This window comes from Nuphar pumila, chromosome 14 (genome assembly GCF_984573655.1).
Source record: "Nuphar pumila chromosome 14, dmNupPumi1.hap1.1, whole genome shotgun sequence".
Taxonomy (NCBI): Eukaryota; Viridiplantae; Streptophyta; class Magnoliopsida; order Nymphaeales; family Nymphaeaceae; genus Nuphar; species Nuphar pumila.
The window spans coordinates 1,816,365-1,829,301 of record NC_143262.1 but is presented as its reverse complement, the minus strand read 5'-3'; the positions used below and the strand labels follow the sequence as shown (position 1 = coordinate 1,829,301).

Sequence of the window (12,937 nt, the reverse complement as noted above, 5' to 3'; positions counted from 1 at the left end):
GCTCAAAATCGCTCCACTCCTTCAGTGGGTGCTTTCAGCAGTATTGGTCAAGTAAGCTTTTTCTTCCAGTTGATTTTTATTAAAACCTTCAACCTAAGCTGTGCTTATTGAAGGTGAAGGTTGATTTATTAGGCATTTATGTGTTTACGTGGCTTATTATCATGATATAAGGTTTAGCCCCACATTATGCATTTTTTGGATCATGCCTTGTTTACATGGAAGGTTTGACCCTCCTTATCTGGTAATTATGTCCCTAACAGATCAGAATCAAAATGTAACTTCTCTAGCATTTTCTGATATCCTGCTACTCTCAGCATTCCCAGGTTCCATCTTTAGATTTTTTATGTTGGTTTTTATTGATTTAGAGAAGGCATACGATAGAGTACCTAGGGACGTTCTCTGGTGGACAATGATGAAGAAAGGTGTTTCTCTCAAGTACATTAGTATAATTAAAGATATGTATGAAGGAGTAGTAACCAATGTCCGCACTTGTGGAGGGGTGACAACCAATTTTCCGATAACGGTTGGGTTACATCAAGGATCTGCTTTAAGCCCTTTCCTATTTGCGATAGTGATGGATGAGCTTACGAGATCAATTCAAGAAAATGTACCGTGGTGTATGTTGTTTGCTGATGATATTGTTTTGATTGATGAGTCTAGAGCTGGGGTTAATGCTAAGTTAGAATTATGGAGACAGACATTGGAAGCTAGAGGTTTTAAGTTGAGTAAGAGTAAGACTGAATATATGGAATGTCGGTTTAGTAAGCAACGAAGTAGTGATGGGAGTGTAGTGAAGCTTGGTGAGCAAGAAATACCGGTGAATGATTATTTCAAATATTTGGGATCCATCATTCAAAAGTATGGAAAAATTGATGGAGATGTAAATCATAGGATAAAGGTTGGGTGGATGAAATGGAAAAGTGCAACTGGAGTGTTGTGCGATCGTAGAATGCCATTGCGGTTGAAGGGAAAGTTTTATAGGACAACTTTTAGACCCGCTTTACTATATGGTACGGAATGTTGGGCTGCCAAAAGACATCATATTCAAAAAATGAGTGTAGCTGAGATGCGGATGCTTAGATGGATGTGTGAAAATACAATAAAAGATAAGATTCGGAACGAGGAGATACGTAAGAAGGTAGGTGTTGCACCCATTGAAAATAAGATGTGAGAGAATCGTTTACGGTGGTTTGGACATATTCGGCGAAGGCCTAATGATGCTCCAGTTAGAAGGTTGGAGAAATGGGAAAATATATTAGTTAAAAGAGGTCGGGGTAGGCCTAGGAAGACTTGGATGGAGATGATAGGAAAGGATATGAATGCTTTGAACCTCACCGAGGACATGGCATTGGATAGAAATGATTGGAGGAAAAGGATTCATGTGGAAGACCCGAAATGAATTTCTTTTTTGGTTCATATCGCTGACCCCAATTGTTTTGGGATGAAGGCGTAGTTGTTGTTGTTGTTGTTGTTGTTGTTGTTGTTGTTGTTGTTGTTGTATTAGTCTATAAACACCATTACACTTATTATATTGCAATGTTCATTTTGTTATTCTCAAACTCTTTTTCCAAAACTTCCCTCTGGATAAATGCTTGTCTCCATTTAAACCCAACAGTTTTCACTTGTCTCCTATTGTCTTCTCTTCTTAATTTTTTTTCCTCCCATGCTTATTGTCCCTTCAAAGGAATTTAGATAGATAATCGACCAGAAAGAACATATCCACCACTGATATTAAAGGGAGGGTGCACCATCAGCAAGAAATCCAGAAATGATGGACAGACAGCAGCAATGATAAATCATAAACATAGGCACAAAAACTTCTTCCTACTCACTACTGCAGCCAATGGTCCACATCTCATCACCATTACTTTCACCATCAAAAGATAAAAAGAAGGATAAGTGTGTAAATTCCTACAGCATTCAATTCAATTATCACAAAATGAACAGATCAATAAGCGTATGGAGTGCATTATTTGCAAGTTCACTGTCCACATAGGAGCAAAAGTAAATGCAACAAGAGGTGTATAAACATTTAGACACGAGCAAGCAATCTTGTGCATAAACATATGAATGCAGATACAGAAAAGATAACATGGAGAAAGCATCAGTCAAAGACATTATTCTAAAACAGAAATATGAATAAGAGAACATGGCAAATGTAATAAAAGTACAAATAAAACCTGTCACAATCAAAAGAAGGACATCACAACTGCATAGTAACGATGGCATCAATCTCGGTACCGCATAGAATATCCAGGGAGCAGCTGCAGCCACAATAGCATACCCTGTCTATAAGAGGAAAGGTTGTGATCGCTTAAGATCAATACATTTTACAGTCAAATTATAGTACAGAAGGTGAATTTGAAGCTCTCATTACATTTTATAGTCAAATTATAGTACAAAAGGTGAACTTAAAGCTCTCAATACATGTTTACAGTCAAAATATAGTACAAAAGGTGAACTTAAAGCTCTCAATACATTTTTACGGTCAAAATATAATAGAAAAGGTGAATTTAAGGTTCAAGAAAAGAAAATAGCAGAGCAAAGGTCCTCCAACTTAATAGTGGAGTCAAAGAATTAAATAGTAAGGGATTCACTTACCAATAAAATGCAATACAAGATGCCACCAATAATGCTTATAGGCTGCCGCTGACTGGTTAGAGGAGACTCATGCAGCAGGTCAATGAACCTTTACATTACGTGAAATCAAGACAGTGGCTTCAATATTTAAAATTTAAAGGAAAAAGTGAAAGAAAACTTACAGGAAGAAATAAAAATGAAAACTAACATTGCATTAAAGGGGGAAATTTTGCCTCCATAGAGCATGTTTGAATAGGGGTACAAACCCACGCAGGGTACAAAGTGGTCCCCGCAGACAGTGTGTACCGCAAACAATGCACATCAAGTGGGTCACGCTGCGTCCCATGCAGTGTAAATTGGTGAAACGCGCCAGTCACACCCCTGGGGGTCTAACTAATGCGTTCAGGACAAACACTGTACTTCCTGTCCGGTATTTGCCCAGCGATGCAAACACACCCATAGTTTTGCAAAGTTACACCGCAGTATTTGTCCCGCGATGCAAACGCACCCATAGTTTTGCAAAGTTAACTTTGTCATTATACCATGGCTTTCATATCTGAGCATACTCACCAGATGATTAAGACCCCTACAAACAGGTTTCTCATCTGAACCCAGCCAATAAATTCAGTCAGGATTCTGATTAATCTGGAACAAGCATATCTGACTCGAATCTACTGATTCGGCCGGCTGGTTTTACACAGCTCGTGTTACAAGATGTCCTTTATGGAATCCAACATCCCATGCAATTTGTTCCTTTAATGCATCTATGATATTGAAGGCATGACGATAACACTATAAGAGTAGTCTTCCCACCTCTCGGTCTAAAACAATTCAGAATGCATATAAAACACATTCTAAGTCCACGTCAAGTGTAACCACGCTACACAGTCTGATTGACAACAATGCATGTCGAATGCAAACCACGCCCATCATGCGTGTCATAGCGTCAATCGCAGGGCCACAATCTTTATGGAATACCAAATCAAAGCAGATCGAGGGATCGGAACGCAAGACATTTCTTTAAAGAACGAGCAATTGTGCTATCAAGAATCCAAAGGGGATTGAGTTCATCATGAATAAGCCATCAGGTGCATTAATCGCTCTCACAAAAGCTGTCAAACTGTGTTTAAACGCATGCAAGAACCAGAATAGAGGGAGAGATTCCAATATACTGGAGTTCTTGATCGGATAATCTTCGCGTTTAATCACGGAACTAAAAAAGGAAAAGATCGAAGCGAGGCACAGATTCAAAGGAACATTGCCAATAATGAGCAAGAAATTTGTAAGCAGAGAGAGATTCCAATATACTGGAGTTCTTGATCGGATAATATTAGCGTTCAAATAGGGGAGTAAAAAAGAAAGAAATCGAAACGAGGCACATATTCAAACCGGAATAATGCGCGTACGCCATTAGGGTTTTCGATCGAGCAAATTTCCCGAATCACGGAAGACTAAAAACGCAGAAAGAGAGGAGATTGGGACCACGAGACTCACAGATTGTTGTCATCGTTGGGAGGGGAGCTCGCCGGTGGCCGCAGCCGCTCCTGCGACATCTCGGAGACCTAGCGACGCGTTCTCCCTCTTCTTCCTCCTTCCCTTCGCATACGCTTCGTCGGAACTCCGCTCCTTGAATGATGCGAATTCCTTCAAAATGACCGGGAAGGCCTCGCAAGTCTCCCTGGAATTGTCAACGCCGTGGGATATTTTCCTAAATTTACCAAAACTACTCTCTTCTGTGAAAAATAGCTCAGGAGCGGCTGTCATTATTTATAATTTATTGAGGTAAGGCTGTAACAGAAGTTACAGGTAGGGATGGCAGTGGACCGGGGGACAACGGGGCTCCGCCCGGCCTCGCCCCGTTTAGACCGGGGATGAAGGGAATGAAACGGGGATGATGAAGGTTAAAATTCATCCCCGTGCGAGATGGCGGCGGGGATCAAGGTTGTTAAATGCAATGAGGCGAAGCGAGGCATTGAACATGTTATGAAGTGAGGCGTAAGCATAAGCTTCATGATCAAGAGAGTAGGTCTCTGGTTGCGGAGAGAAGAAGTCCCCCCGCCCCTCACCGGAAACCTTGTCAGAGGGTATCAGCTATGCTTCCCGACGGGTCTGTGATTGTGCAGGTTACGGCAACGGTCGGAAGAACTCAGTATGTTAAACTCGCTGGAAGCTTTTGCTTTTTCCCCGACGAGTAAATCCAATTTCAGACCACGAAGAGAAGAAATTCCAGAGTAAATCTCGCTGGAATATCCTCCTCTACTCATTGTGTAATTGTTTTCGGTTTTAGCCACAGATCGGGGGAGGCATCGACGCTAGGGGTGGCAATTTCTGACCCGACCCGCCAACCCGCCTCTTAGGCGGGTTCGGGTTGGGCTTAAGCCAACCCGCTTAATAAACGGGTCGACCCGCGTAACCCGTTTATTAAACAGGTCGGGTTCGGGTTGGGGGTATGCCAACCCGCCAACCCGGCTGACCCGTTTAATAAACGGGTTAGGCGGGTGGGTCAACCCGCCAACCCGACCCGCCAACCTGCCAACCCGATCCGTCAACCCGCCAACCCGACCCGCCAACCTGACCCGCGAACCTGAAAACCCGTTTACCCGACCCAACCCATTTATTAAATGGGGTGGCGGGTCGTGTCGGGTTACCCGTTTATTAAACGGGTCGGGTTCGGGTTGAGGTATGCTGACACGCCAACCCGCCAACCCGACCCAATTGCCACCCCTAATCGACGCTTCAGGTACTAAGTGTGCGCCTCAGTACCTTGAGCGTGCGCCTCGCCTATGAGGCGTACGCTTCAAGTACTGAGGCGTACGCCTCTCACAACACTGGCGGGGATGGACTTACACTTTCCCCATCCCCGCCTCCATTAATAATATTATTAAAATACCTTAAGTTAAGTAATAAAATTACAAAACAACCATGTTTATATATACTACTAACTTACTAACCCTAACCCTAAATCTTATTAGACAAAATATTGTATCATCCATACTCACCGTCGCAACCCAAAGGAGAGAGAGAAGGTAAATTTTCATTTTCTTCTTTTATACCATCTTTGAGAAGCTGCAGCCAGATGCCCTTCTTGTTCCGTAGAAATAGAAAATCTAGCCTTGAGTTCTGTACATTTGAAAGGATTATTGTATCTCACTCTTTTTTTGTTTCGCCCTTTTCTATTTCTTTGTGCGAGTTTCTTCATTTCGTACGTTAAATCTTTTTTCAATTTGGGCTACTGAATTGGGGAGACGTGATGATGGTTGAACCCAATCAAATTTGTAACAGAGTGATGAATCTATAACATGCACTACCATCTCTCTCTCTCTCTCTCTCTCTCTCTCTCTCTCTCTCTCTCTCTCTCTCTCTCTCTCTTTCTCTCTCTCTCTCTCTCTCTCTCTCTCTCTCTCTGCGTTAATTCGCTTTTGTTGCTTCCGTGGGATTTTGAATGGTCTATTTGGGTGCGCTCATTTTCTTTAAAATTGCATTGGATCAAGATTTCTATTTGTTGGTATGATAAATGTGTAACCAACTGCGACCTAAAGTTTTCGTGTCTGATTTTTTATGTTGGTGTAGTCAATGATGATATTGAATTTTGTTATTGAGCGTGACAATGATTATTCATTAACCATTCACTATCTTTTGATTGAGGTTGCACATAAAAAATCTTATTTTTATCTGTTCTAGGTTTAGATTATGGTGGAACTACTATTGTTTTGCTTTTCCCGTTAATTGCTTCAACCAAATCTGCATAGTTTGTTAGATCATCTTTTTCTTGACATAAATATACAAATTTTCAAGTAATGAAATTTTTTTATTTTGTGGGTTGTTTTTTACTGAAAATCTTAAAAAGCTTTCGTAAAGTCATGATCACATTATTTAAAATTTGTTTTCTACTCTCAATTAGCAAATATTGTAGCGTTTGATTAAAAATAAACTCAATTTTTTTGAAAAAATTATCTGAGAAAGTTGTGCAGAGTACCGGTGATAAGAACAATATAGAGGAATGGGAAAGCATCTTGAAGGCCTTAAAGAATCAAGGTAAAGATATTCATCAGAGTTTAAAAATAAGTTATGATGGACTTGATCAAACAGAGAAGCAAATATTTTTGGACACATTAAAAATGGCAAAGAAAATGCAATCTTCATGTGAACGGGGACGGAGACGGGGGCGGGACGGAGATGGGGATTATTATTTTCAGATGGGGCGGGGGTGGAGGTCCAAAGTCTCCCCCACCACGGGGATGGACCGGGGATGAAGGTTAAATTTTTGAAACGGGGCGGGGGGGGGGGGAGACCTTGTCCCCCGCCCCGGTCCACTGCCATCCCTAGTTACAGGTTACAGAACGGCACGTGCAGTGAAAATTCAACTTCTTTGTTTTTTTGTTCTCATTAATATTAAATAATCGATCATGCATGATAAATTATTGAATACATACAAATGAATTTAGGCTTTGTTTGGGAGTCGGACGCTGGGGTTGCTTGCAGCTATGTATTCCACATGTGAAGCGAGAAACTTGGATTTGGCACTTACCACCTCATTGGTTTGGGATAGTTTAGTCATTGCCTTCTCACTGAACTAGGTGGTGATTGAAAGCACCGTCAGAGTGGGTGTCGTTGATACAATTGTAAAATTGCCACCTCTCCCTAGTGGTAGCTGATATTAGGAATTGGGGGTGGCATTTCTTATGCCAATATCCTCAATAAAAGATCACATAAAACATGGGATTTAACCTGATTTGATTTGTAATAGATCTAAGTTCACGGTGAAAGAATATTTTTCTCATCATATGTTTCATTATATTTATAATTATAGTACAAGATTTTTTAGAGGAGTCTTAGACGTCCCTAACATCCTGGCTCAATACAACTTGATTACATCTTGGAATCTCCAATTTATTCTTCTCTCTGAGCTGGTGCAGGACTCTGAGCCGGTCGACCCTCCTGGTATTCAGTAAGACTCTTCTTAATTATCAGAGTCTTAGCTTGCTTGATTTCCTTGCCTTGATGTGGATCTGGATTATGATAGGTTGATCCAACGATTCATTAACAGCCCAACTTAAACTAAATGTCCTACGGAGGATGTTGAGCTTGTCCCAAACTAACATAAATATGGATGATGTGGGTGATTTAGTCGTGAAATCAGCAATTTGATCTGCAGAGAAAATGTATTTCACCAATAAATAACGTTTTGTCACATGATTCCAAATAAAATAGATATCAATGTCAGCGTGTTTTATGCGATTATAAAACATCGAATTAACGGATGAATAAGAAGCACAAATGTTATCACACCACAAAATTGGAGGACCCAGCGATTCAATATGAAGTTCCTTGAGTAAATACTTGAGCTCTAGAACCTCAAAAGTTGTATTGGACAGAGCCTGATGCTTAAGTGCTTGATCTGGCTATAGTGAGTTGCTTTCTAGCGGACCAGTATATAGGACACTTGCCCAAAAAAAACTGCATAACCAAGAGTTAACTTACGATCATCCACATTGCCAACCCAATTAGCATCAAAGAATGCAAAGATATGAAAATTGGATATGGTAGGCAATAAAATACCATAATGAAGATTAGGGTGTGGTAAAAAAATAGGTAGGTTTGGATTCGCAAAAAAAAAAAAAAACTTTACTTTTGGGGGGTAGATAAAAATCTTTTTCTTTTGCTAGATCTCTCAAGTAAAATATTATTTTATTTATTTTTTTGATATTTACATTGAGAATGACTTTTTTTTTTGGATTTATAACAAGAAGAAACCGCACCCGGCACCAAGACCTAGTCACATTGGGTCAGCCTGTCATACCTACAATCATTGTGCCGGCAGCGTGAAACTATGAGGCTAGGAACCCTGCCTCCAGGGCCTATGCTACGTGTTGGCTTGCGTAGAGGGGGCGACACCTATGAGAATCGAACCTTGGCTACCCGTCTAGCAGCCAAGGTCCCACCCCAACTCCCTTGGGGCACACGAAGAATGACTTGGATTTGAATTTTATTGAGCTTGGTTTATATCATAGGCGTGTTAATTAGAGAGAGTTAACCTCATAATGGGTCATAACCTAGCGACTAAGTGGATCTGGTCTTCTTCTAGTTGGTTCAAATATGGGATTTGCCTGATCTTGCTTTAGAACTTGGTACAGGTTTAAACATCTCAATTCGATTTGGTTTAATGAGTTTTTCCATTTATAAGTTTGAACCCGTGATAACGCTGGTATCTCCAGCTCACGCTTCCTATCCCTAAAAAATCTCTTAAAGATAACTATGGCAACAATCGTTACTTGATATACTTTCCTTATTGTTTGGTGTAAGGAAACTATAAATACCTTTATAATCTTGCTTAAGAGATATACGAAATAAGGGAGACGAGCTGAAGCTTTACCTCGTGAATGTTGGTTGTATAGCCGAACCACGTTAATTCCTTATCATGAGTGTGCCTCTTTTCTTCGGGCTTCTACAAATCGTTACAGAGCAATGCCTACAAATCGTGACACTCTCGGTGGCCACACCATGTAAATCGTAACATGGTGTTATTTACAAATCATTACATATCCACAGATTGTAACTATCTTGGTGGCCACACCGTGTAAATCGTAACATGGTGTTACTTACAAATCGTAACATGTTATCAAAGTCAGGTTTGTCCTGGTCGTTATTTCTCTCTTTCTCTTTTCATGGCGAATACAAATATAACCTCCATGTCGGCCAGCAATCAAGCTCAAACTGGTGTAGTCCACGAACACCAAAATACCTCTTTAAAGATCACGACTATCCCATTGAATGGTCAAAGCTATACAACATGGGCTAAGTCTGCGTCTCTCTTTTTGAGCGGCAAGTCCAGATTAGGACATGTGACTGGATGAAAGTCGAAACCAACAGTAACTGATCCCGGTTTTGAAGAATGGCAGTCCAACGATGACATGGTTGTTGAACTCGATGAAACCACGCATTGCGGACAGCTTTATGTATCTGAATTCGGCTAACGTCGTATGGGACGCAGTCAGAGACATCTATGGGCAGCAGTATAATATAGCCCGCAGATACCAACTTGAACAAGATATACATAGTTTAAAACTTAAAGATTCATCATTTAGTGATTATCTTGCTTCTCTGAGAGGGATGTGGGATGAGTTTGATTCATATGTCCCTCTGATCACCGATGCCATCTCCTTCAAGAAATGGAGAGAATGGAAGAAACTTTTTCAGATGTTGGCTGGCCTAGGGCCGCAATACGAGCAACTTAGAAACCAAATTCTTATGACTCCAGAGTTGTCGTCTTTGAGTGCAGCCTGTGCGACAGTTATATGTGAAGAATCTAGGTGAAATGTGATGAATTTTAATATCACGAAAAACCAAGATGATGACAAATCAACTCTTATTGCTCGCTCTGCTACTCTTTCAAAATCTGAAGAAAATGAAGATAAAACTCAAGGGGTTGAGTGACAACGTACAAAAGAAAAGAAACCCTATTGCTCCTACTGCAAACGTGATAATCATACAAGAGAAAGGTGTTGGAAGCTAAACAAGAAGCCAAACAACTTCAAGGGAGAAAATAGTTGTACCAAGCAACAAGCAAATATGATGCAGTCTGACCCAAAGAAAAGTAAGGATGAATTTTTAACCGGTGAAAAATTAAAACAAATTTTGCAGGATTATGGTCTCTCGGAGAATGGAATGGCAGCAATAGTTACAAGAGAATCAAGTATTCATTCTCCATGCTCTTGTTTTACTGTACAACCTAATGACACAAATACTTTGATCATTGACTCTAGTGCATCCGATCACATGAGTGGAGAGGCTTCGTGTTTGAGGGAAATACGGACTAACATATCTCCTAAACATGTTTCCACTGCGAACGGGTCATTAATGCATATTAAAGGAGTAGAGAAACTTGATCTACTTGGTAGATGTGATAATGCCTTATTTATGCCCACTTTGACAACCAATTTACTCTCTGATAGCAAGATTACTAAAACATTAAATTGTAATGTCATTTTCACTCCTACTAAGGTCATGTTTCAGGATCATATGACAGAGAAGATGATTGGTAAAGGAGTGGAGTCACGTAGCCTTTATGTTTTTGAAAGAGATAATAAAGCCTTTACAACTATCAAAGTAGATGAAAGATGTCTATGGCATTACAGATTGGGGCATCCTTCAAACCGTGTGTTGCATAAATTGAAACTTGGGCTTACCTTTTGTGATGAATGTGAAACATGTAGGTTTGCTAAAATGATTCGGCAACCATTTCCTATTTCTGAAAATATTTTTTCTCATAAATTTGATCTAGTTCACTCTGATGTCTGGGGACCATCTCCAGATGTGTCGCATAATGGTTATAAGTATTATTTGACTTTCATTGACGATTTCTCAAAATCCACATGGGTCTATTTACTTAGGACCAAAGATGAAATCTTTGATAAGTTTATAAATTTCTATAGGATGGTGGAAACACAATTTAACTGTAAAATCAAAACTCTTAGAAATGACAATGATACAGAAAATGTTAATGACAAATTCATGGATTTTACAAACAATCATGGTATGATGCATGAAACCACATGTGTTGGAACACCACAGCATAATGGGGTCGCCGAGAAGAAGAATCGACATCTTCTTGAGGTAACTAGAGCTCTTCTTTTTCAAATGAATGTATCGAAAAAATGTTAGAGCGATGTAGTACACACAACCTGTTATATTATAAATTGTCTTCCTACACACTTGTTGAAATTTAAAACTCCCATTCAAGTCCTTAAGGGAAGAGATCACTCAATTTCACATTGTAAAACCTTTGGATGCACTGTTTATATCTAGAAACACCTAACTCATAGGAACAAATTTTAGTCTAGAGCGGTTAAGTGTATATTTCTTGGTTACTCGCCCTCACAAAAAGGGTATAAATACTATGATGGCCAAAGGCGTAAAATGTATGTATCGTGTGATGTTCTATTTGATGAAAGCAAGTCTTATTTTTTACACCGTCAAATCAGTGATGAGGAAAATACAACATAAGTTCCAACATTACCCAATGTTGATCCTCATAGTGAGATAACCGTTGGAGAAGATCCATCTCAGAGCAATCAAGGTCAAACCGAACTAACCATGGAATCCCTACATCATGATTAGGAGGTCCAATTGCGTTGTTCATAATGCACCATTCACATGCCTAGTCGGTTACAAGATTTTGTTACATTTTTTGCTATGACTTATCTGATTGAAAAGCAAGTTCAATATAATAATATCTCTCCAAGATATGCAGCTTACCTTGCCCAGATATCTGAACACTAGGAGCCAAAAACCTATGAAGAAGCATGTAAAGATAACAGATGGGTAGCTGCAATGAAGAAAAAATTGAAAGCTCTTGAGAAGAATGGAACCTAGGAAGTTGCAAATCTACCTCAAAGACAAAAATGTAGTAGGATGCAAGTGGGTGTATAAGATTAAATTCAAAAGTGATGGAACTATAGAAAGGTTCAAAGCCCGTGTGGTGGCAAAAGTATATTATCAAAACTGAAGGAATTGATTACACTGAAACCTTTGCACCAGTTGCAAAGATGAATACTCTCCGAATTTTGTTATCCATTGTGTGTAACCAAAGGTGAAATTTGTTTCAATTAGACGTTAAAAATGACTTTTTGCAGAGAAATCTCACTGAAGAAGTATTTATGGAAATGCCACCCGAACATCCTCAAAGAAACATCTCAAATACTGCTTGCAGACTCAAGAAGGCTATATACGGTTTAAAACAATCTCTCAGAGCATAGTATGCTAAGTCAAGTCAAGCAATGGAAGGTAAAGTCTTCAAAATATGTGTCTCTGATAATTTCCTGTTTACAAAAAGAAGAAACAATCAAGTTACTATGATATTAATATATGTTGATGACATAATTGTAACTGGCAGTCATGATCATGGGATCAAGGAAGCAAAAGAATACCTACAAAAAGTGTTTGATATTAAAGATTTGAGAAGTCTAAAATATTTTCTTGGAATTTAAATTGTGCACTCAAAGAAGGGATTGTTTCTATCTCAAAGGAAATATGCTATCGACTTGTTGACCGAGACTGGTAAGCTAGAAGCAAAGCCTATTGATACTCCTATAAAAGTAAATCACAGACTCGAAAGAATCGAGTCTGAACTACTTCAAGATGTCAAGCAATATCAGGCAATTATGGGTAAACTTATTTATCTAACTGTAACTCGTCCTGATTTTTCTTACGTTGTAGGTGAAGTTAGCAAGTTTATGCACAAGCCACAAAAGATTCATATGGAAGTTGTGGGCAAAATTCTTAGATATATTAAGAAATCTCCAGGTCAGGGTCTTCATTTCAAAAGGGATAATCATTTTGATATTATTGGATATTCAGA

General features: G+C 39.5%; 2 protein-coding genes across 3 annotated transcripts in view; one reads left to right on the top strand and one right to left on the bottom strand.

Moving 5' to 3' along the window:
- LOC149816036 (protein FIP1-like) overlaps positions 1–4,212 on the bottom strand; it is a 62,324-nt gene extending 58,112 nt beyond the window's left edge. For both annotated transcript variants that reach the window (XR_016427618.1, XM_089987209.1), the window contains exons 1-3: positions 4,075–4,212; positions 2,602–2,689; positions 2,181–2,289 (exon numbers count right to left, since the gene is read on the bottom strand). Coding sequence is in view for 1 of the 2 variants with exons in the window: in XM_089987209.1 (XP_089843335.1) it covers positions 2,181–2,289; positions 2,602–2,689; positions 4,075–4,133 (256 nt within the window). In the remaining variant the exon portion in view is untranslated. The remainder of the gene's footprint in view (positions 1–2,180; positions 2,290–2,601; positions 2,690–4,074) is intronic.
- Positions 4,213–9,486: 5,274 nt separating this feature from the next.
- On the top strand, positions 9,487–9,894 carry LOC149816035 (uncharacterized). Its single transcript, XM_089988010.1, has one exon. The coding sequence runs from the start codon at positions 9,487–9,489 to the stop codon at positions 9,892–9,894; it is 408 nt and encodes a 135-aa protein (XP_089844136.1).
- Positions 9,895–12,937: the final 3,043 nt, after the last annotated feature.